At 34.6% G+C, this 27,002-nt stretch overlaps 8 protein-coding genes and 6 non-coding genes across 16 annotated transcripts; 5 read left to right on the top strand and 9 right to left on the bottom strand.

Annotated features, from left to right (window-relative positions):
• Window positions 1-102: 102 nt before the first annotated feature.
• paf-2 (Platelet-activating factor acetylhydrolase homolog 2) lies at window positions 103-6,367 on the top strand (the record flags this gene model as incomplete). 2 transcript variants are annotated; one of them, NM_171668.11, is made up of 8 exons in its annotated part: window positions 103-284; window positions 3,492-3,645; window positions 4,044-4,171; window positions 4,228-4,383; window positions 4,432-4,555; window positions 5,116-5,325; window positions 5,375-5,620; window positions 6,114-6,367. In NM_171668.11, 7 exons carry the CDS (start codon window positions 3,499-3,501, stop codon window positions 6,267-6,269), a joined length of 1,167 nt encoding a protein of 388 aa, NP_741768.1. In that variant the 3' UTR covers window positions 6,270-6,367. The 2 variants fall into 2 exon arrangements, with proteins under 2 accessions (NP_741768.1, NP_001379717.1); NM_001392759.1 differs by lacking the exons at window positions 103-284; window positions 5,116-5,325; window positions 5,375-5,620; window positions 6,114-6,367 and having other exon boundaries at window positions 3,499-3,645; window positions 4,432-4,649.
• Window positions 1,452-1,538, bottom strand: C52B9.14. Its single transcript, NR_070851.1, has one exon. It is a non-coding gene; the product is annotated as an Unclassified non-coding RNA C52B9.14 (non-coding RNA).
• Window positions 1,452-1,538, top strand: C52B9.13. Its single transcript, NR_070852.1, has one exon. It is a non-coding gene; the product is annotated as an Unclassified non-coding RNA C52B9.13 (non-coding RNA).
• C52B9.15 lies at window positions 2,890-3,100 on the top strand. Its single transcript, NR_070850.1, has one exon. It is a non-coding gene; the product is annotated as an Unclassified non-coding RNA C52B9.15 (non-coding RNA).
• Window positions 3,072-3,206, bottom strand: C52B9.17. The gene has a single exon (NR_070849.1). It is a non-coding gene; the product is annotated as an Unclassified non-coding RNA C52B9.17 (non-coding RNA).
• cka-2 (Choline kinase A2) lies at window positions 6,346-10,999 on the bottom strand. 2 transcript variants are annotated; one of them, NM_001029309.6, is made up of 9 exons: window positions 10,850-10,999; window positions 10,192-10,269; window positions 8,205-8,357; window positions 7,938-8,157; window positions 7,758-7,891; window positions 7,382-7,711; window positions 7,233-7,338; window positions 6,602-6,781; window positions 6,348-6,555 (listed from the first exon to the last, which is right to left on the bottom strand). In NM_001029309.6, exons 1-9 carry the CDS (start codon window positions 10,861-10,863, stop codon window positions 6,481-6,483), a joined length of 1,290 nt encoding a protein of 429 aa, NP_001024480.1. In that variant the 5' UTR covers window positions 10,864-10,999; the 3' UTR covers window positions 6,348-6,480. The 2 variants fall into 2 exon arrangements, with proteins under 2 accessions (NP_001024481.1, NP_001024480.1); NM_001029310.7 differs by lacking the exon at window positions 10,850-10,999 and having other exon boundaries at window positions 6,346-6,555.
• Window positions 11,000-12,919: 1,920 nt separating this feature from the next.
• On the bottom strand, window positions 12,920-13,653 carry ets-10 (ETS class transcription factor). Its single transcript, NM_171667.6, has 5 exons — window positions 13,545-13,653; window positions 13,424-13,498; window positions 13,289-13,377; window positions 13,179-13,245; window positions 12,920-13,130 (listed from the first exon to the last, which is right to left on the bottom strand). Exons 1-5 carry the CDS (start codon window positions 13,600-13,602, stop codon window positions 12,973-12,975), a joined length of 447 nt encoding a protein of 148 aa, NP_741767.1. The 5' UTR covers window positions 13,603-13,653; the 3' UTR covers window positions 12,920-12,972.
• On the bottom strand, window positions 13,239-13,259 carry 21ur-13027. The gene has a single exon (NR_070848.1).
• Window positions 13,654-13,784: 131 nt separating the features above from the next.
• On the bottom strand, window positions 13,785-15,287 carry C52B9.19 (ETS domain-containing protein). The gene is made up of 5 exons (NM_001383558.1): window positions 15,120-15,287; window positions 14,971-15,052; window positions 14,795-14,893; window positions 14,511-14,753; window positions 13,785-14,116 (listed from the first exon to the last, which is right to left on the bottom strand). Exons 1-5 carry the CDS (start codon window positions 15,195-15,197, stop codon window positions 13,986-13,988), a joined length of 633 nt encoding a protein of 210 aa, NP_001371008.1. The 5' UTR covers window positions 15,198-15,287; the 3' UTR covers window positions 13,785-13,985.
• Window positions 15,288-15,317: 30 nt separating this feature from the next.
• Window positions 15,318-16,862, bottom strand: ets-9 (ETS domain-containing protein). The gene is made up of 5 exons (NM_001383557.2): window positions 16,698-16,862; window positions 16,557-16,641; window positions 16,117-16,203; window positions 15,811-16,071; window positions 15,318-15,762 (listed from the first exon to the last, which is right to left on the bottom strand). Exons 1-5 carry the CDS (start codon window positions 16,764-16,766, stop codon window positions 15,587-15,589), a joined length of 678 nt encoding a protein of 225 aa, NP_001371009.1. The 5' UTR covers window positions 16,767-16,862; the 3' UTR covers window positions 15,318-15,586.
• A 1,635-nt stretch (window positions 16,863-18,497) lies between these two features.
• On the top strand, window positions 18,498-23,123 carry twk-28 (Potassium channel domain-containing protein). The gene is made up of 12 exons (NM_076331.6): window positions 18,498-18,665; window positions 18,715-18,840; window positions 19,327-19,434; window positions 20,035-20,109; window positions 20,155-20,356; window positions 20,937-21,100; window positions 21,559-21,774; window positions 21,817-21,956; window positions 22,403-22,498; window positions 22,554-22,633; window positions 22,681-22,823; window positions 22,871-23,123. The coding sequence occupies exons 1-12, from the start codon at window positions 18,630-18,632 to the stop codon at window positions 23,054-23,056; spliced, it is 1,572 nt and encodes a 523-aa protein (NP_508732.3). The 5' UTR covers window positions 18,498-18,629; the 3' UTR covers window positions 23,057-23,123.
• C52B9.18 lies at window positions 21,321-21,377 on the bottom strand. Its single transcript, NR_070847.1, has one exon. It is a non-coding gene; the product is annotated as an Unclassified non-coding RNA C52B9.18 (non-coding RNA).
• C52B9.10 (uncharacterized protein) lies at window positions 22,825-23,928 on the bottom strand. The gene is made up of 3 exons (NM_171666.5): window positions 23,369-23,928; window positions 23,239-23,325; window positions 22,825-23,184 (listed from the first exon to the last, which is right to left on the bottom strand). Exons 1-3 carry the CDS (start codon window positions 23,446-23,448, stop codon window positions 23,124-23,126), a joined length of 228 nt encoding a protein of 75 aa, NP_741766.1. The 5' UTR covers window positions 23,449-23,928; the 3' UTR covers window positions 22,825-23,123.
• On the top strand, window positions 23,626-26,677 carry mec-18 (AMP-binding domain-containing protein). Its single transcript, NM_076330.8, has 14 exons — window positions 23,626-23,759; window positions 23,807-23,893; window positions 23,938-24,058; window positions 24,436-24,622; window positions 24,672-24,692; window positions 24,772-24,807; window positions 24,848-25,049; window positions 25,105-25,326; window positions 25,375-25,546; window positions 25,603-25,848; window positions 25,899-25,981; window positions 26,035-26,203; window positions 26,251-26,381; window positions 26,423-26,677. The coding sequence occupies exons 1-14, from the start codon at window positions 23,652-23,654 to the stop codon at window positions 26,552-26,554; spliced, it is 1,917 nt and encodes a 638-aa protein (NP_508731.3). The 5' UTR covers window positions 23,626-23,651; the 3' UTR covers window positions 26,555-26,677.
• The last annotated feature ends 325 nt before the right edge of the window (window positions 26,678-27,002 follow it).

Here is a 27,002-nt window from a genome sequence, read left to right as displayed (position 1 = left end):
TCATGTTTTTCTTTGAATATCAAGTTCTATGCAAGTTCTTGCTATATACTAAAACATCGCTGCAATTCCCAGATGAATAAAAAATGAAACACGGCCATAAACAGAGGCGCGACGCAGGCACGGAGAAGAAAAGAAGGACCCCATCGAAGGAGGGAGCACTTTGTGTGTGTGTGAGTGTGTGTGTGTGTGCTCCGATTCACGTCGTCATCGTATTCCTCGCCGCTTATTTCTTTACAAACTTATGGACGAATCAAAAAGCACTCATTGGAAGTGGATTGCGAGAGGTGAGATTCAACGTTTGCACCCGGCACTTCTAAATTCATTCTGTCCGCCGCTTTTCACCCTCTCCATCTTTCGTGCATATTTGTTGCTCAGACCCACGTTGACATCAAGTGGGAATTAGGCACGTATCATTTTGAAAAAAACGTGTCAAGTGTATTATTCAATCCGAGTTTATTATGAAACTCTTTTCATCTAATATTGTTAGGAAAACGTTTGAAAATATAGTTTAGTAAGCACTAGATGTGTGAAAACAAGTACCGATCAAAAATCTAAGTTCCTAATCGACAACCTGAATTTGAACGTGGTGTATCGTGTGGTATTTTACCTGACATGTCAGAAAACAGACTCAATATAACTGCAAAAAAATTCTTTTTTTTTCTGATTTTTTCTGATTTTTATAACTGATTTTCTCCATTTTGCAAAAAAAAGTTTGAACGGAATGAGTCAATCTTAGATTCCCGCTCGCTGATTATAATTTTGACATTTTGGTGTTATCCGGTTATATCAATCGACTGTTCTTATTTTTTTAATGTCTGATTAAAACGTAATTTGCGAAATTTACAAAATTACAAAAATCTTTTTGCAATAAAAATTTAAATTAATGTTAAATCAATAATCGTATGCCAGTTGTAAAATGCCGGGGTGTACCAACATTGTAAGCTTTTCTTACTATGTAACAACTTTTTTTTTCAAAGTTCAAATTCTGTTCAATTTTGATTATCTATTCATCGTCAAATTTAGCATCTTAATAGACTAATAAATGACCAAGGATAAATGAGAACCTTTTTTTTCGTGCTCACGCAGTAGTGCACAAAATTATAACACGTGATGAAAGTACAATGGTTAATTCGAGGTTTGAACTTTTCTTTTTTTCAAATTGAAGTTTAAGGGTGGACTAGAACACTTTTTATTTTTCCAATAAAAACCAAATTTTACAATGAGACTTCTCAAAAATGTCTTTTAAAAAAACCTGAATTGATTTTTCTTTAATTAATTTTCAAATTAATTAACTTTTAGTATAGAACTTCAATTTCAAAGTTATCATAAATATGCCGCACAATAAATATCAAAATACTTTCAATCGTTGTTCAAAATCTCAGCGAACACTTGTTCAGCAACTGGATTAGTACTAAGTGACTTCATTCAACTGCTCCAATGTCTACGAAGCACACTATTATCTCATTTAGCAAATGAGCCGTGCGCATCCAAGCGTTTCGCAGAAATCCGCGTCCCAAAACCAATAATGCGTGCAATCTCCTATCGCTGTCGCCACTTTTTCTTACAGCGTTAGAAATCTGGCTTCTACTCCAGCATGTCTGGTTTCAGAATGTGCAGGAAAAAATCCAGAAGTTTTTGTGAGACCTTGAGCCTTCTCTCTGGTCGTTTGTCTCATCAGATATATTGCATTTTTGTTTCTACACTCGTTTCCGTCTGTTTCTAATTAGTCTCAGCTTCTGTTTTGAAGAAGATTCCTCCTACGTTTCCATATACTAGCACTTTTTTGAAAAATTTTCTCAAATAAAATTAACCACATCTGTCTTGGTCATAGTTGTGGAAAACAGTTCATTTTAGATCAATGTTTTCAGAATTGTCTAGTTTATAATTTCACAGAAATGTTTTTATTTATTTATGCTGAGTTTAGATCCGTTTTCCTTGAAATTATGCTCACCAAGTGATGAGATCAATAATCCGATACTCAATGAACATAAAGCATGTCGGAGCCTATTTCGATGTTTTCTTGTGAATTACCTTTTTCCCTCAACGCAATTTTTTTTAATTTTTTTCTGCTAGCCTGGTTTTTCAGTGCTTTTTTTAGACCTTGAGTGGTCCGTAAGTATACTGCATTTTTGCAGACTTTTGAGGATTCCAATGCTGTTTTCGCTCAAAAAAAAAGCGGCCTAAAATATTACCATTTCAAATTTATTCTAGCTGCTCTGTAGCCCGTTTTTTGGACATTTTGTAAATTTAAAAATTCATTTGGAAGTCGAAATATGACTTAAAATATCGTTCGTACGCGGAACCGTTACAATAGGTGCTAAATGTTTTATTTCTCGCTTTTTCGGTGCACTTTAGAGCTTTAATTTTTATAAACTTCACTTTTTACATAAAACAAACACATCTGTACATTTTTGCACCATTTTGACTGAAATTTTGTGTGAGACTCACTCTGAAAAAACAGTGTGTGCCTTTCAGCTGACGGTTTGAACAATTATGAAACATTTTATAACGTTTCATATAAATAACATGACAAAGTATGATAGGGCAAGGTTCAACCACTACGCTGTAGACAAAACAGTGGCCGTACTATGATCATCTTCATCGTCTCCCCCAACAACACTTTTACCCTTTCTCCCACCGTCCTCCCACCTTCCCTCTCTCAGGCTGCACACACCAATTGTTCGCTCAAACTGTTACGAAAGAAACAGAAACCTTTTTGTTTCTTTCTCTTATTTCTTTTCGTTTCAATTTCTTCAATTCTGGTGCAAGTTTCAATTCTTTTTTCGTCGAACTTTTCTCCAAAATGTTCCCGTATGTATCTATGTTTCTGCAATTTGATTGGCTGCTCTTCTGCTTTCCGATAGTGGGGTCCCCCGTTTTCTGTCATGTTTTTCGTTGACATTCTTCCCCTATTTGTCCGGCAGTGTGCCCCCTCTTCTTTTTACATTTCCTCCCTCAAGATTTTTGCCCCCCCCCCCCCCCAGTTTTGTTGTCTTTGAGAGAGGAAGAGACAAGCGCAGAAAAAGGTAGATAGTTGTTGAGTATACTATTTTTTGTTTACGGCTAGTTTTTCTTTAGCCACACTTTAAAATTGGCTCATCCATTATCCCATCCAAGAATCCAGAAATGTCCCCTCGAATACGAAAAGGAAAAAAAAAAGAACGGAGAATGGAAATTTTCGGCAATTTTTCATCGGTTGGTGTCTAACCGCCGTAATTTTTCCAATTTTTCTACGTCATTTTTCTTCCATTTTTTGTCTCCTCCAGCAGAATTGCCTTTAGAACCCTCCATTTTTTTTAGGTTCAAAGTGAAGGACGACGAGAAGAATTCCTTTTTACTTTGAATTCTCTGTTGCTTTACTTTTGTAAAAATTTTTTCAGAAATGTTTTGAATAATTTTATTCGTGAATCTCAAACTAATTTTAGTTATTTTTATAGTTTGTATAGTTTTTGTGTTTTATAGTTTTATAGTTTCATAGTTTGTACTTTCAGATATACAATGGGTAGCTATATCTCGTCGCCACAAGTTCTAACACGCCAGGTGTCGGGTCAGTTTCAAGTCGGGTGCAAGGATTTAATGATCGATGGAACAGTTCTCGGAGATCGTGGATTGTTTATGAGACTTTATTTTCCGACGGATTCTCAAGTTAGTTTCGAGAATGCTCAAATATAAGATGCGGTTGTAATGTCAGAATAACTGTTTTTACAGTATAACATTTAAAGATTAGTTGATTATTTTGTTTGTGATACAATTTTGATCAAAAACTGCGTGAATTTTTTGAAATTAACGTTTTGAGAACTAGGTTTTTTTGTTTAAAAATTTTATTAGTATAATTTTTTATGAAAGTTTGAACAGAAAATGCAGTTATCAATAAGCGCTTCACCTAGGAAACCTTCTGAAAATTCGTGTTACATTCAATATTAATAAAGAAAATACGGAACCTTATTGGTGCTAACAATTCAATATATGTGATATTATTTCATAGATTTTTTGAATAATTTATTTTTCATATAATCAAAAAAATCCGCAAATTTTTGTTATAGGCCGCCGACATCTCTTCATATCCATTATGGCTTCCTAAACCTCAATATGCACACGGACTTGGTGAATATTTAGGCCAATCTTCTCAGAAAATGAATGTTATTACATCAACCGTTGTTGGAGAAAAAAGGTACGTCAGAAATATTATCCTGCCCTTTAGATGTATGCCATCTTTATTTTTTCCAGGGAAGATTGTATTGAGAATGCTCAGATGTCAACAAAATGTGACAAATGGCCGATTGTCGTGTTCTCCCATGGTCTCGGTGGTTCGCGCACGTTCTACTCCACGTACTGCACGTCGTTGGCCTCTCACGGCTACGTTGTCGCAGCTGTCGAACATAAGTGGGGAAAATCTGGGGGAAGATGTGATCATGTTGCTTTTTCTTGCAGGGATCATTCCGCATGTTGGACCTACCAATTGACGGAGAAAAATGGAGAGTTGGTGGAACAGCCGATCAAGATCAAACTGATCGAGAAGAATGAAAAAAATGAATTCAAGATTAGGAATCAACAGGTAAGTGTGAAAGTGTAACTATAATTATTTAAAGTTACAAATGTTATACGGAGTACGGTGATTGAAAAATTTCCAATATACTCAGGAGGGGGGGGGGGTAGATAGCTCAGTCGGTAGTGGTTACCGCTAGCCGTCTGGAGGTAACGAGTTCAAGTCCGGCTTCACCCCCTAGATTCACCCAGCCTCTATTGGGAAGTGGAGCAATCCACGACTGAATTATCGGCCAGAGTCCCCGGCTAGGACGTGGCTTAAATTACAGCCCAGAGGGATCACCACCAGGCAGTGTACCTGAATCCCAGATCCGCAGTGCATAGCACTTGAAGAACGGATCGTCCCTTAATCGTTTTTTAATCCTTTTACAAATGTTATACGGAGTACGGTATTTGAAAAATTTCCGATATACTCATCGGTCTCTTAATTGATACATTTGTCAAATTTTGAATCTTTTTTGTTTCTGTTTTTGTGTGATATGATGTCATTTTGTTGACTGTTTTTTGATGCTGGTCTTGTCACCCTCAGAGTATTTTTAGCATTTATTAAAAACAAATGTGATGTTCTAGGTTGGAAAAAGAGTCACCGAATGTGTCAAGGCTCTCAATGTGTTGGAACAACTTAACCTGGGAACTGTCCCCGAGAAAGTTTTGATTGGAAATGATTACAACTGGGCACAATTCAAGAATAAGTTGGTCATGTCATCCGCTTCTGTCATTGGACATTCATTTGGCGGCGCAACATCTTTGGCATCATCCGCCTACACAACGGACTTCCAAGTTAGAATGAATGTGTCTGATGTCAATCAAAAACTTGTTTTATTTTCAGAAAGCAATTGTTTTCGATGGCTGGATGTACCCACTGGACTCAACTCAACAAGAGCAAGCGAAGCAGCCAACGCTGTTTTTGAATGTTGGAGATTGGCAGTGGAATGAGAATTTGGACGTTATGAAAAAAATCATCTCACACAATGATGGGAATCTTGCGTTGACTTTGAATGGTGCGGTGCATCAATGCTTCTCCGATTTTCCATTCATTTTCCCATCGTGGCTCGCAAAGAAATTTGGAGTTCAGGTAGATATTTTTATAAAAATAGACTCTCCCACATTGCTAAAATGTTTAAAAGTGTTGGAAGTATTTTTTATTCTTAGGCAAAAATGATGAAATCTTAGTGTTCTTCTTTTTTTTAAGTCGTCGATCAAAAAACTATTTTTTCAGTTGTATCTTCTAATTGTGTTTAAAATATTAATGTTTTAATGTTTCAACATTGTAAGAGTTTGAACATGTGACAGTGCTTTAGATATTTCGGAAAGTGGCGTAAAGTCAGGGTTCACCACTTTTTGATTCAAAATAAAAATGTTTTTAAATTTAAAAAAAAAAACCTTTTTTATTTCAAAAACTGACAAAAACACAGTTATTGCTACCTTTTCACAGTCGATAAACATTTTTCAAAAACATTATTGAATAGTTTTACTATGTTATACTTGTTCTTTTTGACATCATAAGTGTCGCTTCCACTAACCGTTCTAAAAAAAATTAAAATTAAAACGTTAAAATTTAATTGCAGGGCCGAACGGAACCATCATTGTGCATGCAAGCTGCCATCGAACTTTCTCTCGCTTTTCTTGAAAATGGAAAGGATGGAGCTCAAAAGTTGAAAGATGAAAAGTTTTCTAGCTTCATCAGCAACGAGATTTATGGACGTGAAAAATACAAACTTTAAATTTTGTATCCTGTTTTGTGAATTTATCATCGAGTTTGTTATCTCACGGGTATCTATCATCTCCCAGTCAAACCAATTGCCAATAAACATTTTTATTTAACTACACCCATCAAACTACTTGTAGGAACAATGGTGGGAGATTGCGTAGAAAAACTAGCATGTTCAATTAAAGCAGCTGTGTTTAATTAAAAATTGAGATTAAAAGAAGATCTTATTGATGACTTGCAAGGTTTTTGAGAAGTTGTTTATGTTTGAAGTACAGCGACAGACGATCTCTCCCGTAGTCCTATAATAGGTTTTGTTAAAACTACTTTATTTTATCATTTTCTCACCGCAAATCCGAATCCAACTGGGGAAAGTTCGACTTGCAACAGTCCCCACACACCCCAAAAGAAATGAGAGACTGGAACAAACGGAAGAGTTTCTTGGACAAGATCTTCGGATTTCTTGTAGAGTTCGTTTTCTCTGGTATTGCCTTGTTCGCGAAGATAGTTCAAGAAGAATTCGAGCATCTGAAAATGGAGTAAATAGAGCTGTTCACTAATTTTTCACTAATTTGTGTCTAGAGCGAAAATTATTTGTGGGAATTTGGGGAGAAAATCATAAGATGCTCACAGAATTTTGTATACCTTTTGCCTACAAATGGGGTTTTGAAAAACGGCAAATAGGAGGCTAATTAAATGAAAACTAATTTCGGTGACTGTGACAAAGTAAGTTTGGCTAAATTGCAAACTGTATTGAGAAATGCTTAAGTCAGTTTTAATATATTTCAGCCGAAACCTAAATGATCTCTAATTCTTCTCTAAACACACTCAAAATCACTTTTTTTTTGTAATTTCTGGGTGATTCGAAAATTAATCTCTACTACTTTTGTAGCGCTGCAGATCTATTGAAACCCATTCTTGCTTGTAAAACTGTAAGTTACAGTAGTTGTTTATTTAACAAAATTATTTTAAAACTTACTTGATCATTTTCGGGGAAGTTCTCGGTTTGAATTTTGTAGAATGGAGCTTCGTCAATGTCGTAGTCAATAGTCCATTCGATGAAGTGATTGGCAAAATCGAATGCTCTGAAAACAAATTTTTTTAAAATTTCAAATCGCCATGAATAACCTGTAGTTGTAGCTAGCATACTCAAAATCAATGAGCACAAGACGAGGATCAGCTGGGTTGAATGCTGATAAGCTGTTACCCAACGCTTGAGTCTCATCCGATAGCGAAGGCATACGAATGTTACCGGAAGAAGCTTTTGGAAGTAAAATATTGCCTTCTTGTAAGTCATTGTGACAAAATGTTACAGGGCTTTTGCTCAGTGAGATATGAGCTCTCAGAAACTCCAACTCCCTTGCTAAGTCTAGACAATTGACACTGGAAACTCCACACTCTTCAGGAAGGTCGAAACGATGTTCCGCATCGACAGTTCCAGTTAGTTGTTTCAGCCACCTGAAATTCGAATTTTGTTCAAAAAAATCAAATATAAATTACTAACCTCTGCAGAGCTTCACACAGATAATCGGGTTCTTTCCAAATTGGTACTTCCAATTGATGAACCTTCGCAACGCGCTTTGCAATTTTTGTAGACATGTGTGCTAATGAAATTTCATGGCAAGAGAGTGGGCGAGACTGAAGTCCAATGTTCCGTTTATACATCAGAAAGGCTTAGACTCACAGGTATATACTCTTCTAGACGTCCACCACTGAAAATTCCATAAAGCTTGGGACCCAAATGACGCTCAGAGAGCAGAGTGAAAATGACAGATTCCGCAACGAGATGACTCTCAGTCTCTGGATTGAAGTAGACACGAAGCAGAACCTTGTTTGGTTCGTTACGAATTGGTGGATAGACTTCCGAAAGTCGGCATAAGAATAACATGTTGCTCATTCCACCCCTTAATTTGTTCAATAATTTTAATAGGCTTTAGGATCATGAACTCACTTGATGCGACTGATTCTCAAATGCTCCAATGGAACAGTTTTCCATGCTCCGCCAAGGAATCTTGCGCATAGCATGTGAGCTCTCTCTTTCAACTCAGGGATGGTGTTGGCATCCGTGTCAAGATCCATGGTGGAGAGAAGCTCCTTCATGCCTCTGAAAAATATTAGTTGCATTGTATAAAGCGCATTTCTATACTGTAGTCGTAATGTAAGGCTACTGTAGGAGTTACTAAAAATTGAGTTTTGAACTTTTTTAAACGAATTGGGTTTGGTAAGTGTGGAACATTGTCAGGATATTGTAGCTGTTCCGGAACATTTAATTCTTTTTAAGCATTTAGAAATGATAACTTCAAGTTTTTCCAAGCTGTAGAAAGTTGTATGAAAATACGCAAAAACATTGAAACCCCTCCCAGATTATTTTGAAATTTTGATATTATGTAGTTGTGGAGATGCGGTCAGCGGCTGGTATCTGAATAACTTTTTCGAACGACATTTTCTCATTAAAAAAACGGCTTAAAATCGAGGTAGTGTCGTTTTAGATTTTTCTGAATACATAGACTCACAATCGTTTCACACTACCAAATATCGTAAACAAACACTATTTATATTTATGAAAACTTTCGGCCAAAGTTTCGGCGCAATGACAAGTTTTTCAAAAATCCAGATTTTAAGAGTTTCACATCATTTTTGTACGTGTAAACGGGTATAAATTAAGCGCAAACTTTGAGCGTTATTAAAAATTGACCAACGAATTAAAAAATTTTGATAAATAATTGAAAAAGTAACACGTTGGCTTCCTGCTTTATTGTTCAGTTTCAAAAAAATACACGTGTAACCGAAAGCTGACTACAATCGAACCTCCTACACAAAAATAATCGAATTTGACATTTCTAGACTGCAAAAAAAACTTAAACGGGCACATCAAAGAGAGCATCGTTTGGAAGAAGCAGGCAGAACCTCAGCTTTTATGTGCATTTATTGCATATTCTAGAAAGCCAGTACAAGATTGTCCTCCTCCTCCTCTTTTGCACATAAAAAAGGCCCAACGATGGGTGCATGACAGATGAGAATTACATGATGATATAGAAAATTAGAGAGAAGATTTTGCGGAAGATACTCAAAAAGTTCACGGAAACCGCAAACCAAAACTTGTAGAAGTTGCACGAAGAGGTGCAGTTTCTTGGTCTTATGATTAGTTTTAGTCAAATTCATATTATAAAAATATAATATCAAATAAGATTTAAAAAAAAAAAACTAACTAAAATAGTCGGAAAACGTCAAAATGCCAAAACTGGGTCACTCATTTGCAAAATTAGTGACTAGAAATCTAAAATTTTGCTAAATTTTCTCTTAAAAGTAGTGAATATGTTATTGAAAGCTAGTGAGAATTTTTATTCATTAGACATACCTAAATAGTTAAAACTGCTTATTTGTTGTTTCACCTTTTCTTATTTTTCCAGCAAACTTGAACATTTCTTTTTTTATAGAAATTTGATAGACTACCAAAAAACGTCATGAAGTTGGTACTAAAATGAGCAACATCTCAAATTTCAACTGAAATCTATATCCGTTAAACTCTGAACTGGTTTTTTTAGTTCAAAATTCATAAACAGAACAGTATTCTGAATAAAACAAAAAACTACAGAGTGTTCATCTTCTACATCAGGGTTTTAACACTTTCCCAGACGGGATTTTTGTTCGAAATTTATTCTGGAAAAGAGAAAAAACATCAGGGCTTAAAACTGAATGAAAGAGAGAAAAGGGGACACTTTGTGTTGTCTCTCCTGGTTACGGAAATCGTAAAAGAGGGTTCAATAAGATACACAGTTGCCATGGAAATTGAAATGAATTGTGCTTGAATTTGTGGAAAATTGTAGTGGGTTATAGATATTTTGCTTTATAGCTGGGGCAATCGTTATGAAGTAAATTTGCATGGTTTTTTGAATGTTCTAGAGCCAAATTGCACTTTCAATTTTCAATTGCCCAACCTGAAATGTCCTTCAGCAACGAGACTCATGTTTGCAGCCGACGCGAGTTCGTCCTCGTCGTAGTGAGCACGGGAAACTCTGAAAAAAAACACACGAATTTCGCTTTTGGAATTCCTTTTGAAATCACATAAAATAGTTTGGGATAGAAGAAGAAGAGAAAAATGGATTTCAAGAGAGATATCCCACACAAAACCAATTTATCTTTTTCACCCTTCAAATTTATGGGTTTTCACATTCATCCAATGAAAATGTGAGAAAAAAATAAGAAGAAAAAATATATTGATCTTTTGAATATTGAATTTAGTTTCTTTTTAAAGAAGGAGTAACGGCTTAGGGGTGTTTCGGACGTTTAGGACCGAAATGTGCTGAAAGTAACAAATTTTGTAATGAAACTTCTCAAAAGTGCGTCAAAAGTGTTTTTATATTCAAAAATTACGTTTTTTAATGTGTAATCACCATAAAACATTTCCGTTGATTTGAAACCACACAGAACCGTTACTCCTCCTTTAAAGTCAAATGTTCCAAAAAGGAAATGTTGGGAAAATTTAAAATTGGCCCCAAAGGAAAAGGAAATGTTACACTAACATGGTCTTGTTTCTGAACAAGTTGTGGTTAAAAAAAATACTTCTGTTAAAAAAATTTCATTTCACAAACTTACTTTCTTGATGACATTTTAAGGGAATATGATCAGAATATTTTTTATTCGATGTGGCGTAATATGAGAGTTTAGTTGACGTCTTTTTGGGGAATGCGGAAAGAAAAAAATCGAGACGCGGGAAGATTTTTGAAACGAAGACTGCGAGATTCACACGAAATTGGTGGCTATGAGCTGGTGCACAGCCGAGTGGGGTTGTGTGTGTGTGGGGCTGGACGTCTTTCACCTGGCGCCTCTTCGATTCTCTTTCACACTCATCAGATTGAGGGTGCTCTGTGAGAAAACGACCGTGGAGAGGAGAGGGCTCTTCAGTTTGACAAACACTAGCCAACTATTTATATACTCATGTTAATTTGTCATTTCTCGAAAAGCACATGTCTGAGTAGGTTTGTCTCCACTTTTAAAAAATTTAGTCGCAGAAATTTTTTTGAAACGTCGACAGTAGAAATTCCTCATTTCTATAAAATAGTTGAAGAGTTCACAAAACACCAAAATTTCATATTTCCAATTTTTCCAACTCAATCGTGGAGCTGTGTATTAACTTTAAACGTTGGGTTCTGTCGACTGGGAAATCATATGTAGTAGAACTCCGAAACATTTTTTTAAAAAATTGTCTCATTTACAGTCAATATACAAGCATTTTTACTGACAATTTAAAAAAATCTAACGCTCATTCCAAGTGTTTTACTATGAAATATGATCACACATTCAAACCAAGTAGATTAATTTTGAAAGCCTTGCTGAAAAATGCAAACTTACAAAAATAAGAAGTTCGATATTTAAAAAATATTAGTTTAATAGTTTAAAAAACGCATTAAAAAAACTAAAACACTAAAAATAGAAATAAAATGGTAACTTTGAGATCATTGAAAAACTAACAATAAACATTGCCCACAATAAAAAATGCTCAAAGGATGAGCAAAAAAGGAAGAAATAGCAGAAAACTGAGCTGACAAGAGATCTGCTTCCATTGTGTTTTCTGTTCGAGAAACTAGAGAAAGATGGCAAAAAAGAGCCTTCTGGAAAAGTGAGACAAGTCGCTTCGTAACCAAACGAAGACGTTGGTTTTTTTTCTTGCTCTATTGTGCACTGCTGGTGAAGTAACTCGGGATTTCACATCCTTTTTCTATGTTTTGTTCTCCTTCCTTTTCTTTGAAGATAACCGCATTTAAACATGGAAGGAATGTTGAACAGACAGCAAAAAAGTAGCGAAACTCGTTCCTAAAAATGCATTCGAAATATGTTGATTCAATTTGAAAGTTACGGGTATAAAAAATAAGCTGTTCATAAAAAAGACAATTGTAAAGTAGGCATTTTTAAGAATGTAAAGGTGAATGTCCCACTAAAATATGTTTGGTACAAGAAATACCAAAAATAATATAGACACCAGAAAAGTTAAACTGAAAAATGCGAAAAACAATTATTTTTTTTAAATCTATTTTTATCTATTTTTTCGTCTGTCAATCTATTTTTTCGTCTGTCAACCTATTTTTTCGTCTGTCAACCTATTTTTTCGTCTGTCAATCTATTTTTTCGTCTGTCAATCTATTTTTCGTCTGTTAATCTATTTTTTCGTCTGTCAACCTATTTTTTCGTCTGTTCAAAAAGTTAGAACGGTATATGAATTTCAAAAAGTTAGAACGGTATATGAATTTCAAAAAGTTAGAACGGTATATGAATTTCAAAAAGTTAGGACGGTATATGAATTTAGGCTGGTTATACCTGGGCATAGCTGGATATGCCTGGGTATAGCTGGATATACCTCGGTATACCTGGATATAGCTGGGCAGACTAATGATCAGTTGACTAATGATCACCATTCGAACGTCGGCTGCAGTGTCAAACTTTTATGTAGCCACTTCTACACACGAAAAACGGCATTTTGAGCAAAAAAAAACACTAATTTTTAAGGCCGAAAATTTCCGCTTTGGGGCAGAGTTTGGCAGATTCCAAAAAATGATTTTTGTAGCCAAAGACCTCATCTGTCATTTAAAGTTTGTTTTGTCTTCCTAGCAATTTCCCTATTAACAATATTCTCTAGTGAGCATGGAGTTTTATTGAAGAAATATTGTAAAAAGTTTATTCAAATTTCATCGATAAATAGTATTATTACAGACTTAAAAATATTATAACTGAATAAGAGTTTCGCTATCTGAAAAGTCATTGTACAATTTGGTCTGCGGACTAACACAGTATGCATAATTTTGAAGCTGTTCCATGTCCATCCCTGTATAGTTCATCATTTCATTGTCTCGAAGAGTAGTGAAATCATACACGTCATTTTCTGAATGTAAATAAGAATTAAAATTGATTTTTGTGGTTTGTAGTTTACGCAATGCCCAGCAGTTGCAAATCGCCTGACTCCGACAAAGCGCTCTTTTGAAAATATTCACCACTTCCTAAACCACAATAATTACTGATAAGAATTGTCATTCATTATACCTGGTCTGTGAAAATGTCTCGGTCATTTGGATAGTAGTATAAAAAAGCAAGAGCTTTTATGTCAATTATTCTGAATCTTAGTCCATCCCCTGGAATTTTTATGAAATTGTATTTCGAAACTCTAGTTACTCTAACCTATAAAAGTAACAATTGAACATGCCTCTGGATTCATTAACAATCTAAACACAAACGACCATAACCACTCATATGCTAAACAAAAAGTTTGTGTTTGCATTATTGTTACACTATTACTTACAGCTTCTCCTCAAATGACATTTTGAAACATAAAATTCAAACCAACTCCGATCATACATGTTTGTCAGCTAGTTTGCGGTGTTAAAATAGATAAGAAATTGTGTAAGCGACTGGTTTTTTTGTTTTTCAACCATAAATACCACCACAAATGACTTCAACTGACTCAGCGCCGCATTCTTTTGAAAAGAAGCTACAAAAATAAGCCGATAGACAAAAGGAGCAGACAGAAATGAACGTATTGGACATTGGTGAATAATTTATTACAATTATATAATATAAAAGTGAGGAAAAGTCAAAACAATGATGTACCAGGAGGTACAATTGTACAGACACCAAACATCAGCAAATTTGATTTTATATTTATTTTTCTAGTACATTGTGAAATGAAACTACAAACTATACATGGAGACTATACACATTATATACATTTTAGAAAAAAAGTCTATCCAGTCAAAACCTCCCGACGTTTTCTGCCAACATTTTTTGCAAACATTGTGAGATCTTCAATATTTTTTCCTGTGTGATTTTTGAGAGCATTGTAAGCTTGTATAGTGAAGGCGTAGGTGTGAAGTCCTGAAAAAAAAACAAAATACAGTGGTAACTTACTTTATCAGTATTGTGCGCTGCATAGTTTACGAAATAATAATCTCGCAGTCTCTATCAGTACTGAAGCATCTAATTGTCTTATATTTAATTGCTGTGCGTTTGGGAATCGTGAGAATTAATTTTTTTTTTTGACTTAATATAATGTGAACGCATACAAAGAGTCAATATAAAAGAATATAAAAATGAGCATTGCTCAAGTTTTACCAGACAACAGATGAATTTTTTGTCAAATAACAATCAATAGAGTGCATATTACTGCATACTATTTTGCTATACTTTAAAATGAAATTGCAAACTATTAATGGAGACTATATTTAATCAGATTATTTCCTGCTCCACTATCAGCTTATTAAATTATTACCTGGCCTTTTCTCCAATTGCCCTCCGCTTGTTGCACTCTTGTACTTGTCCCTCATGGCTCTCGACAGCTTCGAATAATTCATATCTTTTGTATTACGCTTTCGATTTCCCCATAATTTTGAAACCAGCTTGGTATTCACAATAACAAACTCCAAGCCATTTCCAGTCCAGTGTAGAGCTCGGCCAGCTTTCTCATTCATCGCAAGATCGGCAAGAAATGCAATTAATCGGTTTGGTCCATTCACTGAAATTTTGATAAATGCATAGAAAAAATAAAATAAATACGTTTTAAAAGTTCCTGATCGGTCAATAAATCATTTTCAGGATCTTCAGCTTCTCCAAAATTGTGCAGCAAGAAGTAACTTGGTAGAGCCTCAGGAGATGCTGAAACTTGAAATAAATATCACATTTCTTTAATTGCAACCATAAAATGTATCCAAGTTTAAGTACTAATCACTAACGTATCAACTCGAAGTTTGCACATCTTGACCAAACTTGCTCCATTGAGTTCTCTGGTGTTTTTGGCGAGCAGCTGTAATTTTCCTGAAAGAACTTTTTTTATAGAATTCACTGTTGGTTCTAATTTAAACTTCTAAATATATTAACCCACATTCCCGGATATTAAATTTCTCAGAATTGGCCTCTTTCGTCTATTCAGCCGTGCTCCAACAGTCGCATGAGATAACATATTTTGTAGTAGTAAATTTCAATGCAATGAGTGGCCGGTTGTAAAACCAGTGTTTTACACTAACTGATAACAGAAACGCAAACAATTTGGAAGAACAAATGAAAAGCGTAGACATGTGGAGAATTTATACTCGTTACAATAACATCGTCATCTTATCATAATGACTCATGAATTTTAAAAATGATGTTGCGAATAAACTCACAAATTTACAAAGGAAGTAGAATGGAAAAGATTTGAACTTGAAACAGAGAAACAAAGAAACGAGAAACAAGAAAAGAGAACATAAGATTTTTTAAATAAGAAAAATGAATAAAGACATTGACAAAAAAGAACAGTGCTTCGATTCTATGACAATAATTACAAAATATTTGTTGAACTCCAAAAACTAGTTAATCACTATTTTGTGGACTTGGCGATTTCGGTGAATTTACATTGTTCAAATCACTATTGTCACTATATTTTTGCCCGATGTCGGCTGCAAATCTTGTAATGAAATTGATATCTTTCTCTGTTTGATTCATGAGATCAGGATATGCATGTTCCGTAAAAACATATGAGTAGGTTCCTGTAAATTTATCAGAGACTAACATATAAAATAAGTAAAACAACTTACGTGTTCCCTTTTTCAGCTTTCCTGGTTTAATATTCTTGTCAGCCTTATCTTTTTTCTCATATTTCTCCCGAATCGCTCTTGACAATTTATAATAATCCATATCTTTGGTGTTATGTTTCCGGTTGCCCCACATCTTTGCAACCAGTTCTTTATTGACAAGAACAAACTCTAGACCGTTTCCAGTCCATCTTAAGGCTTTCCTGGCTCTTTCATTCATAGCTAGATGAACCAGAAAACCAATTAGTCGGGATGGCCCTTTCACTGAAATAGTTAGTATTTCTAGTAATTACTTTTCTAATCACAAACTTTTCACAAGTTCGTCATCTGTCATTGGCTCATCATTCATGATGGGTAATGGAAAAAGAGAAGTTGGAAAAGATGGAACTGCGCATGCTGTAAAGAATACATTATCAAATATTTTTCAGCATTTGATCGCCGATTCAAAATTAGTTAAAAATATTGTACGGACATCTGAAAAAAAAACACACAAACAGAAAATATTATTTTAGCGAATTCAGTGTAAGTAACGGCCTAGAACCCACAAATTCAACAAAGAATAAGTGCTATACTCTGCCAAATTGACTATTTGCCTATCAGTTTCTCAACCTTTCCATAGAGTGTGGAAAAAGTGCGAGCGGTTTTTTGAAAATGTTTCTGTAAGCAGAGCATTTCCAGCCGTCAGCAACAAAAATAGGTTGAACAAAGTGTTTTAAATTGAAATGGAACATTTTCAAAAAAATACTCACGAAGCTGTTGTGCAATCGAAAATTGTGCCCAGCAACGAATATGTGAATTCGTTGGAGTTGGAGGCGAAATATCTGGATAAGTTCTCTGCAAATGTTTCTTTTCCCCAAAAATTTAGCCCAATAGTTTCCAGTTCAACTTACAACATCATGGGTGAAATTGCCAAGATTTGGTCTTTTCCGTTTCAATCGAGTCTCAGTATTAACCGGCATGTCGGCGAGTTTTTGTAAATTTTCGAATAGACTCGTTGGTTGTCGAGTGGAAGTGTTCTCCTCTTTAAAATGCGAAGAAGAAGAAGAAGATGCGATCTGATAACAGTGAAATTATACTTGTGTTTATGAGTTGAAAAACTGAAGAACTACAATCATTTTTGCAACCGATTGTTTTATCGACAACTCATGATTCGAAAACAAACAATTTTCGGATTTCAAAACCGGAATTTAAAATTTTGAAAATGTTTAGAATCAAATTTAATAGTGAAAATATATTATACATTGTTTCAAATTTTTTATGTCTGAGAATATTTTTTGTAATCAAAACAAAAAAGCTCTTATAAATTTCAAAAAGAATCCAACAAATAGTTTGATAATATAACTATCAAATTCGAGAATAATAATACAAGCTAGTTTTTTCTTAAAATCAGGTAAACTGGGGAATTTCTAAAAGTTTGAGTTTTCAAATGATGTCGCCGTTTGACAGCATTTCCGAATCAATATGGTTTTACACTGATAAGAAACCGCAGTGCTATACAAAATTTTTGACTAGCAATTTTTATTAAAAACACTGAAAGGTTAAAATTAAAATTTTTCATGAGAAATTAAATTAAAGCTAATAATTTATAAGAAAAACCCACATAATTAACCGCATCTGAGACATTTGACATACCATCGAAAATTGAAGACAAATGCGGAGGACTTTCTTCTTTCTTTAAAACTGATGTTTCTTCTTTTTCTGGAATAGTTTTTTGCGGTTGCATTTACTGGTTACCTGAAACAAACTGTACAAAATGTGAAGCAAAAAATGACTCAAGTAAGCAGACGTCTCTTTATATATATATATATAAATATATATTAATTTTGCGAAATTAAACTCACTTTGTCATCAAAAGTGATGTGATGATTGTTTCAATTATCAGTATGAAGAAAAATAAAATACAAGAATAGCATATCCGGAGCACAATTACTAATTGTTAAAATGATAATGGCGAAATATTGTTGGGTGGTGTGGTTCGATAATAACAATGCAAATACGTATTATCACGCTATGGATGCTGTTTTGGGTTCGGAGCAAGTTTTGACGAAACAAGAGTGTCGCAAAAATAGCGTAATAACACGCGTAGAAAAATTCCTAATTTGAATGAATGAATGATCAACTATATATGCGATAAGAGAGAGCGATTTATAGATACACTTTCGACAATTTGGAAAAATGAAAAAAACAATCAATACAAGAACTTTTTACAGAAGAACAGATGTCTAGACGGAAATGTCTAATCGTTTCGAAACTTGCAGATGTGCTGATAAAATAGGTTATAGTGCATGAGACCTTTACAGTAAAGTTAATAGTCAAGCCTAAATTTCAGCAGCAGGGAATAATGCAAAAATGTACTGGAAGTGGACAATGCTAACCGCAAATTTTGTTATCTTGCAACTTAGACAGACAGATGTGTTACTGTTGTCTAGACCAACATTGAAATTATTCGTATTCGGGTACATAACCTTTATTTTATCTTTCTTTTAACCTTTATTTGTCATATAAATTCGTTTAAAATTTCACCGTTGATGTCATTGGTTACACCCCAGTTTCCGAAATTGGTCATCATTATGTCTAACTCATTTTTTTCCGAGATATCAAAATTTTACAAAAACGTGTCAAAAAACGTCATGTTCCGTCATTTCAGCGATATGTGTAACACTCATCGTCTCGGCTGCTCATCCCAATTCACAATGTAGTGATTTTCTTGTGGACCCACCAGTTGTTCATTATTCCTCTCTCTCTCCCAATTCTCCACTTTCTGGTGTATCCCGAGCAAAAGTGGCTTCTTCTGCTGGATCAATTGAATTAGCAGTACAAAAATGTACACTCACAATGCTGTGGACACATTCGATATGGTAACTTGGCATACAAAACGTTTAGTACCCCTCAATTTTCAACTCACAGGGCTCGGCAGACAGCTCACTGTCATCACTTAATGAGATTCCGATGGAAATGGACTTGACATCTGCTGGACCCCCTATTTCAGATGATGAAACAGAAGTGGAGACTAAAGAGAAAAAGTTATTTGTGGTAGGTGTTCATATTTTTAAGAATTAAAAAAATCTGATGAACTTAGAGAATATAAAAGTTAAAAATACGATGTTTTTCTAAATTGGTACTTAGTGCAAGATTCATAAAACTTCAGGATTAATTAGAACTGCAGATATGTTTTTGATACCATATTCACGTCGCAGCGACTTGACACTGCGTATGAAAATTCACGAGTTACGTGCCTAGAAACCTAGAAATTAAAAAAAAAAAAAACTTTGATAGAAACCTTAATAGAAGTGCAAAAAAAGTGCATAGAAGAAACACAACAGTATAACGATGAGAGTAAACTAAACAGGTAATTAAAATTAAATTAATTAAACGTTTGCAAATTTATAAAATGGTGTTGTTTGTTCAATTTTACAAAATATATATGTATATATTAATACTTATTTCACCACGAAAATCTGCAAAAACTCCATTTTAAAGTAATTGAAAACCTTACTTTTAAATATTTTCAAATTTTAGTATGCAAAACGTATCCTACCTCACGTTGGACTGGTTATTTTGCTGTTCCTATATCTCATTGCCGGCGCATTTTTATTTCGATATCTGGAGGCTCCGAAGGAACTTGAGGTGAGAAATTTTGCAGATCGAGTAGCGGGTGTAGGGCGTTTTCTCAAAACATACTTAAAAAGTAAAAAAATAGGGCAGACAACTCCAAAAAAGTTGGGGAAGTTTGTAGAAAAAGTGAATAACTTTGAATTTTGAAAAACATGTTTAATTTTGAGATTTTACAATTTTTAAGTACCTACAGAATGATTTAAATAATGAAACTTTAAAAATATATGATTTTTAAAATGTGAGGTATAAACTAAAAACTTGCTAATTCCCCTTTTTTAAAGTAAATAGACATACATCAAAATATTTTTGAACATTGCTCTTATGATATTTGGTCATTCTAGCACCATGGTGTGATTTTGAACAATTGTTCTAGCGCCACCTAAATCTAAAGTAAAATACACAATTGGATAAAAAAAGTTAAATCTAAGTCCAAAAGTTCATTCCCGAGAAAATAAACCTAAGTTAAGGGCCTAACTCGAGTTTAAATATAACTTTTGGAGAATGATTAAAAAATGAATCTGAATAGTGAAATCAAAATTGTACAAAAATTGAACCAAGTTTGCATGATTTTTGGATTGCACTGAAATTGAAAAACAAAAATGAAGTTTTCAGACAAGAAATCACGAACTCACTACAATCCTTGGTCTTCGTGATGAGTTTCAAGATCATATATGGAATATTACTCAGGCTAGTTTACTTCAAAAAACGAGAGTAAATTTGGGAAATTTTTAGGATTCTGACAATCGAATTTCTCGGGAAGCATTTAACGCGATAAATCAGGAATATTTCGAGCAACTAGTGAAAAACATGTTCCAAGCTTATCGAAATCAGTTTATCACCGCAAAACATTTGTTGAATAAAACAAGAGAAGACGAGGTTCTCTGGACATTTCCGAATTCGATGTTTTTCGCCGCCACGGTTATTACGACAATTGGTAAGTTTCAAAATATAATACTTTGAAACAAAAAATTGTAGTACAAGTCAAAAATCGTTCCGGAAACCGTGTGGTTTTTAGTCGAGGTGGAGAAAAAAAATGATAATAATGTTTAAATGTTTTCTTGTGGTTTTGCAGTGATGCAACAATTATAGAAAAGGACGATGGTAGTGCGAAAAAACGCCCTTTTCAAGTTGCACGATAGCTGAAACATGTTTCAGACATAGTGATGTCATAATTATCATTGCACCATGTTTTATTCTGTTATTTTACGAAATTTGTATGAATAATCCAAACAGACTTTTAAATGTTAAAATTTGATTGAATTGGAGATTGGTTTTGAAGTTATTGAGTTATAGCTCTATTAGTTTAGCTTTTATTGAAACTTAAAAATACAAATATTTCCACAGATTTTAATTTTTGTCAGTGTCCCGTTAAAACTTACTTTTAAACCTGATTGTGAGGCTTAAAATTTTTTTTTTAATCGTAATTATACAAAGTGGTCGTGAATCAAATTTTAAACTCACGAAATCCGAAGAGAGTTGATTTTCAATTTTAATAAATTTATGTTTTATTTCAGGTTATGGAAACTTGGTTCCAATCACTGTAACTGGCAGAGTAGCATGCATCATTTTTGCACTGCTGGGCATCCCACTTCTCCTTGTTACAATTGCAGACATTGGAAAATTCCTCTCAGAGTTTCTAAGTTATCTCTACAGGTCCTATCGTGGTTTTAAAAGAAAGGTTTGGCTTTTTTGACAATGCTTTTTTGTACTTGCATTGGAATGATCTACCAACGCACTCTCTTTCGAATGATTTTCAGTTGATTGCAAGACGCAGAAGTAGTGTTGCGCACGCGGTAAGACCCCCCTGGATCTTGATGATTGCTCTTTTTCCATTCTCGGTTTCCTAAAAGTTCTGCTTCCGCATCCATACTTTCAGTTCTACACCAAACTAACATTTTTCTGTTGACAACTGTGACAAAAAAGATCACACATTTGTCGTTCTTATGCATTTCTAACTTATCCTCTTTTTCTCCGAGGAGATTCCGTTTTTGTTTCTCTTTGCATATAAGAGCAAGAATGCTTGTAAATGAGGGCTCTGAATACAAACAGTGATAACAAAAATTCTAAAGCAAAACATCACTAATCAACCTCCATAAAGTTGCATTAAGAAACAAATTATTCAAATTATTATTCCAGCTTCGTCGCCAGTCTAAAAAGATCACGAGTCAATATCGATCTCAATCTCAATCAAGATCAAGCTCGGTTATGGGATCATCGAAAGCTGGATCCATGAACTTACACGACATTGACTCTGATTCGGAAGATTCCGCTGGAGATGAACTTCGAATACCTGTGTTCATGGTATTACTTGTTCTGCTAGCATACACTGCTATCGGAGGTTTTTTGTTTCAGGTTCAGTTATTTGCCAGTGATAAATAATCATAAAAATTTTAGTCCTGGGAACACCTGGAGTATTTCGAAGCATTCTACTTTTGTTTTATCACGATGGCAACTGTCGGGTTTGGAGACATTGTGCCGAACGAGCAGGTTTATGTGTTCTTCACAATGGCTTATATTATTTTTGGGTTGTCATTGTAAGTGCAACAAAAAAATAGTTTAATGTTTTGGCGCAGTTCCAAGAAAATTGTGCTTGCATGGTTGATGAACTACTAGATATATTTGATATCATAATTTTGAATAATTATGTGATTTTATCCATTTTAGACTTGTAATGCATAATTTCAAAGCAAAAAAGGTTTATAAAAAAGAACTTGTTGTTCACCTGCAAGCCATTATTAAAAGCTAAAAACTTAATTTGATGTGCATATATTAAAACGCCAGAACGTCTATGTATATAACTCCCTTAAAATTTAAGTTTTCATATACTAAATTTCAAAAATGACCGAATACTAGTAGCTACAAAAAACTGTAAAAAAAAGTTACGCGCATTTTGTACACGAATAAAGACAATTTTCAAGTTCAGCTGCTGCTTTAAACTATTTAAATGGAAAATTTAATGTAGGTTTTGAAAACTTTTCAGAGCAACTATGTGCATTGATCTTGCTGGTACTGAGTATATTCGGAAAATTCACTACTTGGGTACAAAAATGGAAGACGCAAAAGGAGCTGTGATGACGTATGTTTTTTCTCTTTCGTGATGCCAATCTCTATACTATTTTCATTAATTTTAGCGGGCTCCAAGCTGGAGAGCATTTGTTGAAACATACAGGAATTGAAGTGATTAAAACAGCTGGTGGAAAACTTGTCCAAGGTATACTTTTTATTAAATATTTAATATGTACATTTCTTTTGTTTTAGTACGAGGCGCAGTTCTCAGTTCGAAAGAAGCAAGAGAGTTGGGAATGAGCTATCTGCTGCAATTCAACTATCAGCATAAAAATGTGCTCTACGAGCCGTTAACTGGAAACTTGGCAAAAGTTGTGAAGGAAGCAAACATTAAGGTTACAATTGTAATGATTTATTTTAACCAATTATTCAAAAAATCCAGATTCTGCCAGACGACATTACTGAAAAAGACGGGTATATTGTACAAAACAAGAGCTATGATCGCCCAGTGCTTGGCGAGCGAGGATTTGTCCGGTTGAATGGAAATGCAATAAAACGAATAATGATTCCATTGAGGAACCAGGCGATTTGTGTACCGTACCTTATACAGAAAGAATCAGATGTGTGATAATTTTTTCTGAAGGCATGATAATTTGTTGAAAAACGGGTGTATAATAAATGAGCAGATTAATATTTTATTTCAAACTGTCCAAACTTTCTGGATACATTACTGAACCGTCCGATGATTCGTTATCTCTGTAATAACACATTTAGAATAATTTAGTGCCTGAAAAAAAAAGAAACACTAACATTCTGGCAAGAGCTACTGCTTCAATTAATTCGTCTACTATCCACGTGTCGATTCGAAGACAGTTCACATGAGTCATTGACTTTGATCTGGAACATATTTTTTAATATAGAAATTTCCGATTTTGATTACCTTTGCCATGCACACTTGCACTTTGCAACAATAACCATTTGAGCGATTCGCTCGAGTAGTTCTCGCGCTCTTCTTGACATCAGATGAAAATAACAAAAAGAGGAGAGCATTGACCAAATGTATCAAGATTGCATGGTAAAACATAGCAAATGTTTGTCATCCGATGGGTTGGCTCCTTGTTGCACTGGTATGCATTTGTGATGCGAAACAGGAGCTCTTCCAGAAGCAGTCTTGCACTTCTTGTATTCATTCCTTTGCCTCGCCTTCCAAGAAGGTTGTGAGCATGGAGATTCAAAACCCATTTCAAATAAGTTGGGACAAAACTGCTGCTCAATCGTTCCACGATTATTTTTTCTCGAAAATTTCCGCGCATGGGAGTAATTTGGCAATTGTAAGTTTTAAAATTTGGTAGAAAATTCAGAATTTAAAATTTTTGAGGTTGATGTTGACAGTGGAAAACAATGGAGATATTCAGAAATACGAAACTGGTGTGAAATGTGTGCGACAAGATTAAAAGAGCTTCAGGTGCCAGTGGTGACAATGCATTTTCATAACGTGGATTGTTTTAGGTAACGTCTGGAAGTAGAGTAGCCGTAATAACTGGAACAACCGGACAAGCGATATTTGTTCACCTTGCATGCTCAATAATTGGATGTTCTGCAGTCGCTGTAAACGGTTGGAATGCAGTTGGTCAGTTTTGAACTTAAAATTATTTTTCTGTTTTTGACATTTATGTGCGACTTTTTGCCTAACATATACGAAAATTGAAAAAACCTTGGTTCGGAAGTTGCGAAAAGATAAAAGGAAAAATGGGACAAAATACTTTTAATTAATGATATATGAACAAGGTAGGGGAAAGTTTTTAGCATGGTTTAATATTTTCAAAAAATTCACAATTTTCAAAAAAAAAATTGACTGGAAATTTTGAATACTCTAAACATTTTTTGCCATTGTTAATTAAGCAAATTTTTTTCTATTAACTTTAAAAACTAATTCAATTTTGTTACATATAATAAAATTGCAACGTCTTAAATAACATTTTATCAATTCTTCTTTTCAAATTTCAGACGAAATTTGGACGTTGGTTGACCTCTCGGAAGCCACCCATTTGATTGTTGAAAACCAATTTATGCAGAAGGCCGACGACGTTAGAAGAAAGGCTCAGATGAGAGGAGGAGGACGTATCAAGCATGTTCGGCAAATTGAAGACGTCCTGACAGCTGAGCGAATTAATGTGGACAGTGCACGAAAACGGTTCGAGTCGTGTTTGATTATCATTTTTCATGAGAGTTTTAATTTTCAGATCAATTGATGTGAAACAAAAGTGAGAATTGGCCAGATCGATTTAGTTTTTTTTTTATTGCAAAATACAATACGTTTATATTAAGTTTCCTTAATTTCAGACCACCGCTCGTGAAAGAAATGTCTTTGGCTAAGATGTTAGTAAGTTGATTAGCATTGAAAAACCTTATTTTTCAGAAATCTAACCCCAGTGCTGCCTGAAGATATAGCTGATTTGACATCGCCCGTGTCAGAAGTTTCTGGCCAATCCAAAGAACTTAATGGAGACGTAGAGAGTTCAGTTGTAGATAGTGAAGAAGTGCAAACACCGATTCAACAAGTTTCAGGGCAAAACCCTCTGTTGATCCTATTTACAAGTGGAACAACCGGACTTGCTAAGGTAGTTTCTGAGCATTTCTAAGTTAAAAACGTTGTTTAATGTATTTAACTTTCAGGCAGCTGAACTTAGCCATCGTTCGTTGATCATCAATATTCAACAAATCAGTTTACCGTTATACGGGCCGGTTCAAACAAAAGAACGCTTTTTATTACCCTTGTCCATTGCTCATATCTATGGAATAGTTTCTGCCTACTACGCACTTATCAATGGAGCAAGTCTCTACCTTATTTCCAAGCAGTCGAATCGATTGTTCATGGAGACATTAGTAAATAACCAGGTTGATATTTCAAAGTTATATCAATTAATTTGGATATGCCGTTTTTAGATAAACGTGATGCATATTACCCCAGCTATTGTACACTGGATGGCAACTGATGCAATTGTGGACGATTATAAAACTCCGAATCTTAGAAGTGTTCTTTGCGCGGGTGCGCCGATTGACTCGAATTCAGCTGCTGCAATGAAATCTCGCTTGAATATTAAAGACTTCCGACAATGTAGGTTTTTAGATAAAATTTAAATTGTAAAGTTTAGTATTATGTTTTTATTTAAGCATTCGGGATGACCGAACTTGGAGGTATCTGCACCATGTCTCCGTATCTAGATGAAAAAATTGAATCTGTGGGAAATCCCCTACCAGGAATGCTGTTCAAAGTCGTGAATTGGGAAACCAAGCAGCTGTGTCTCCCACGTCAACCCGGTCAGATCATTGTGCTCGGACCACAAGTATCGCCGTGTTACTATAAAAATCCAAAAGCTACGTCTGAACTTTTTGATGCAACTGGATTTGTTAAAACAGGTAAGATTCTGGATAGCTATTACTAAGTTTTAAAAAAATACTTGGATCAGGCGATGCTGGGTTTTATGACGAAGTTGGAAGAATTTACGTACTAGATCGAATCAAGGACATTATCAAATGCAAAGGAACTATGGTTAGTTGAACTTTCAGGTGTTTTTCAGAAATAAATTGATTTCGATGTTTCAGATTTGCCCCTCGGAAGTAGAACTTGTTTTACGAGCACATGCTGGAATAGATGATTGTGCAGTTGTTGGAAGACAGGATCATGTTACAGGAGAAGTTCCTGCAGCGTTTGTGGTGAAGAACGCTCAGCATCCACTTTTGGCCTCCGCGGAAGTTCGGCAGTATGTTTCTGGTAGTAACGTTAAATGTTTGAAAAACGAAACAAATTGAACATTTAAGGAAAAATTGCAACTTTCAAAGAGCTGCGTGGTGGTGTGTTTTTCATCTCGGAAATTCCCAGAAGTGTATGTGGAAAGATTTTGAGACGAAACCTTCGACAATTCTGGGATCGAGAACGAACAAATTCCAAAGTAAGATTCAACTATAAATATTCAACTAATTGATAATTTAGGTGGACAGTCTAACCAACAAAGATGGAGCAAAAACAGCTGGTGCCGCGAAAGGAGCACCTGCAAAGAAAGTTAACGGCTCGACAACACCATCGAGGCGTCCACCATCTGCTGGAAGACCAGTGAAAAAATGAATGTTACTCTTAATGCTTTGCTTTTTTTCCCAATTTAGGAATTGTTCACTTCAAAAAACTCCTGCTTGTGAATTGGTTTTGCTTTGATGAAATTTAGATCAATGAAGTTTTAATATTTCAAAAATGTCTCAAAAAAAGTTTTTTGAACTATCATATTCCAGATCTTTTAACTGAAGCATGTGTCATCATAAAAACATCTTCACAAAAAGTTGGGTATTTATTCATTTTTTTATTATCAGGCCTGTAGATTTGCTCAAAAACTGGGGTTTTAGGCTTATATTTATTTACTATTAATTTTGCAGGCTTATTTTTTTTAGGGTTTTAAGTGGTAGGAAACTATTCTAAAAACGTATGGTTGAAAATGACACACAGCTTGCCAAAAAGTTTTACGGAATATAATACAACTATTTATCCAAAATGTTTCTTTTCAGTAGAAATAAGCATGAAT

Source organism: Caenorhabditis elegans, chromosome X (genome assembly GCF_000002985.6).
Source record: "Caenorhabditis elegans chromosome X".
NCBI lineage: Eukaryota > Metazoa > Nematoda > Chromadorea > Rhabditida > Rhabditidae > Caenorhabditis > Caenorhabditis elegans.
Note: the sequence above shows the minus strand (reverse complement) of the source record. Positions and strands in the feature narration are given on the sequence as shown.

Excerpts from the sequence above, each read along its gene's own strand:
- cka-2 (NM_001029309.6), bottom strand. Across the intron at positions 8,358-10,191 it reads GTTGCTGAAGGACATTTCAG|AGGCATGAAGGAGCTTCTCT; the intron begins GTTGGGCAATTG and ends AATATTTTTCAG. Across the intron at positions 6,556-6,601 it reads CAGTTGGATTCGGATTTGCG|GACTACGGGAGAGATCGTCT; the intron begins GTGAGAAAATGA and ends AACCTATTATAG.
- ets-10 (NM_171667.6), bottom strand. The coding sequence starts at position 13,602 with ATGTATGATCGGAGTTGGTTTGAATTTTATGTTTCAAAATGTCATTTG. Across the intron at positions 13,378-13,423 it reads TTCAATTGTTACTTTTATAG|GGGATGGACTAAGATTCAGA; the intron begins GTTAGAGTAACT and ends TAAAAATTCCAG. Across the intron at positions 13,246-13,288 it reads GAGACATTTTCACAGACCAG|GAAGTGGTGAATATTTTCAA; the intron begins GTATAATGAATG and ends ATTGTGGTTTAG.
- C52B9.19 (NM_001383558.1), bottom strand. The coding sequence starts at position 15,197 with ATGTTATCTCATGCGACTGTTGGAGCACGGCTGAATAGACGAAAGAGG. Across the intron at positions 14,894-14,970 it reads TGCAAACTTCGAGTTGATAC|CATCTCCTGAGGCTCTACCA; the intron begins GTTAGTGATTAG and ends TTCAAGTTTCAG. Across the intron at positions 14,117-14,510 it reads GCAATTGGAGAAAAGGCCAG|GACTTCACACCTACGCCTTC; the intron begins GTAATAATTTAA and ends TTTTTTTTTCAG.
- ets-9 (NM_001383557.2), bottom strand. The coding sequence starts at position 16,766 with ATGCCGGTTAATACTGAGACTCGATTGAAACGGAAAAGACCAAATCTT. Across the intron at positions 16,642-16,697 it reads GCAATTTCACCCATGATGTT|AGAACTTATCCAGATATTTC; the intron begins GTAAGTTGAACT and ends AAACATTTGCAG. Across the intron at positions 16,204-16,556 it reads TTCGATTGCACAACAGCTTC|CATGCGCAGTTCCATCTTTT; the intron begins GTGAGTATTTTT and ends TATTCTTTACAG.
- twk-28 (NM_076331.6), top strand. The coding sequence starts at position 18,630 with ATGTACACTCACAATGCTGTGGACACATTCGATATG. Across the intron at positions 20,110-20,154 it reads ATATATGGAATATTACTCAG|GATTCTGACAATCGAATTTC; the intron begins GCTAGTTTACTT and ends GGAAATTTTTAG. Across the intron at positions 21,775-21,816 it reads TCGGAGGTTTTTTGTTTCAG|TCCTGGGAACACCTGGAGTA; the intron begins GTTCAGTTATTT and ends TAAAAATTTTAG.
- C52B9.10 (NM_171666.5), bottom strand. The coding sequence starts at position 23,448 with ATGTCAAGAAGAGCGCGAGAACTACTCGAGCGAATCGCTCAAATGGTT. Across the intron at positions 23,326-23,368 it reads TGCAAGTGTGCATGGCAAAG|ATCAAAGTCAATGACTCATG; the intron begins GTAATCAAAATC and ends AATATGTTCCAG. Across the intron at positions 23,185-23,238 it reads GCAGTAGCTCTTGCCAGAAT|AGATAACGAATCATCGGACG; the intron begins GTTAGTGTTTCT and ends GTGTTATTACAG.
- mec-18 (NM_076330.8), top strand. The coding sequence starts at position 23,652 with ATGGAGATTCAAAACCCATTTCAAATAAGTTGGGACAAAACTGCTGCT. Across the intron at positions 25,547-25,602 it reads TATTAAAGACTTCCGACAAT|CATTCGGGATGACCGAACTT; the intron begins GTAGGTTTTTAG and ends TTTTTATTTAAG. Across the intron at positions 25,982-26,034 it reads TCAAATGCAAAGGAACTATG|ATTTGCCCCTCGGAAGTAGA; the intron begins GTTAGTTGAACT and ends TCGATGTTTCAG.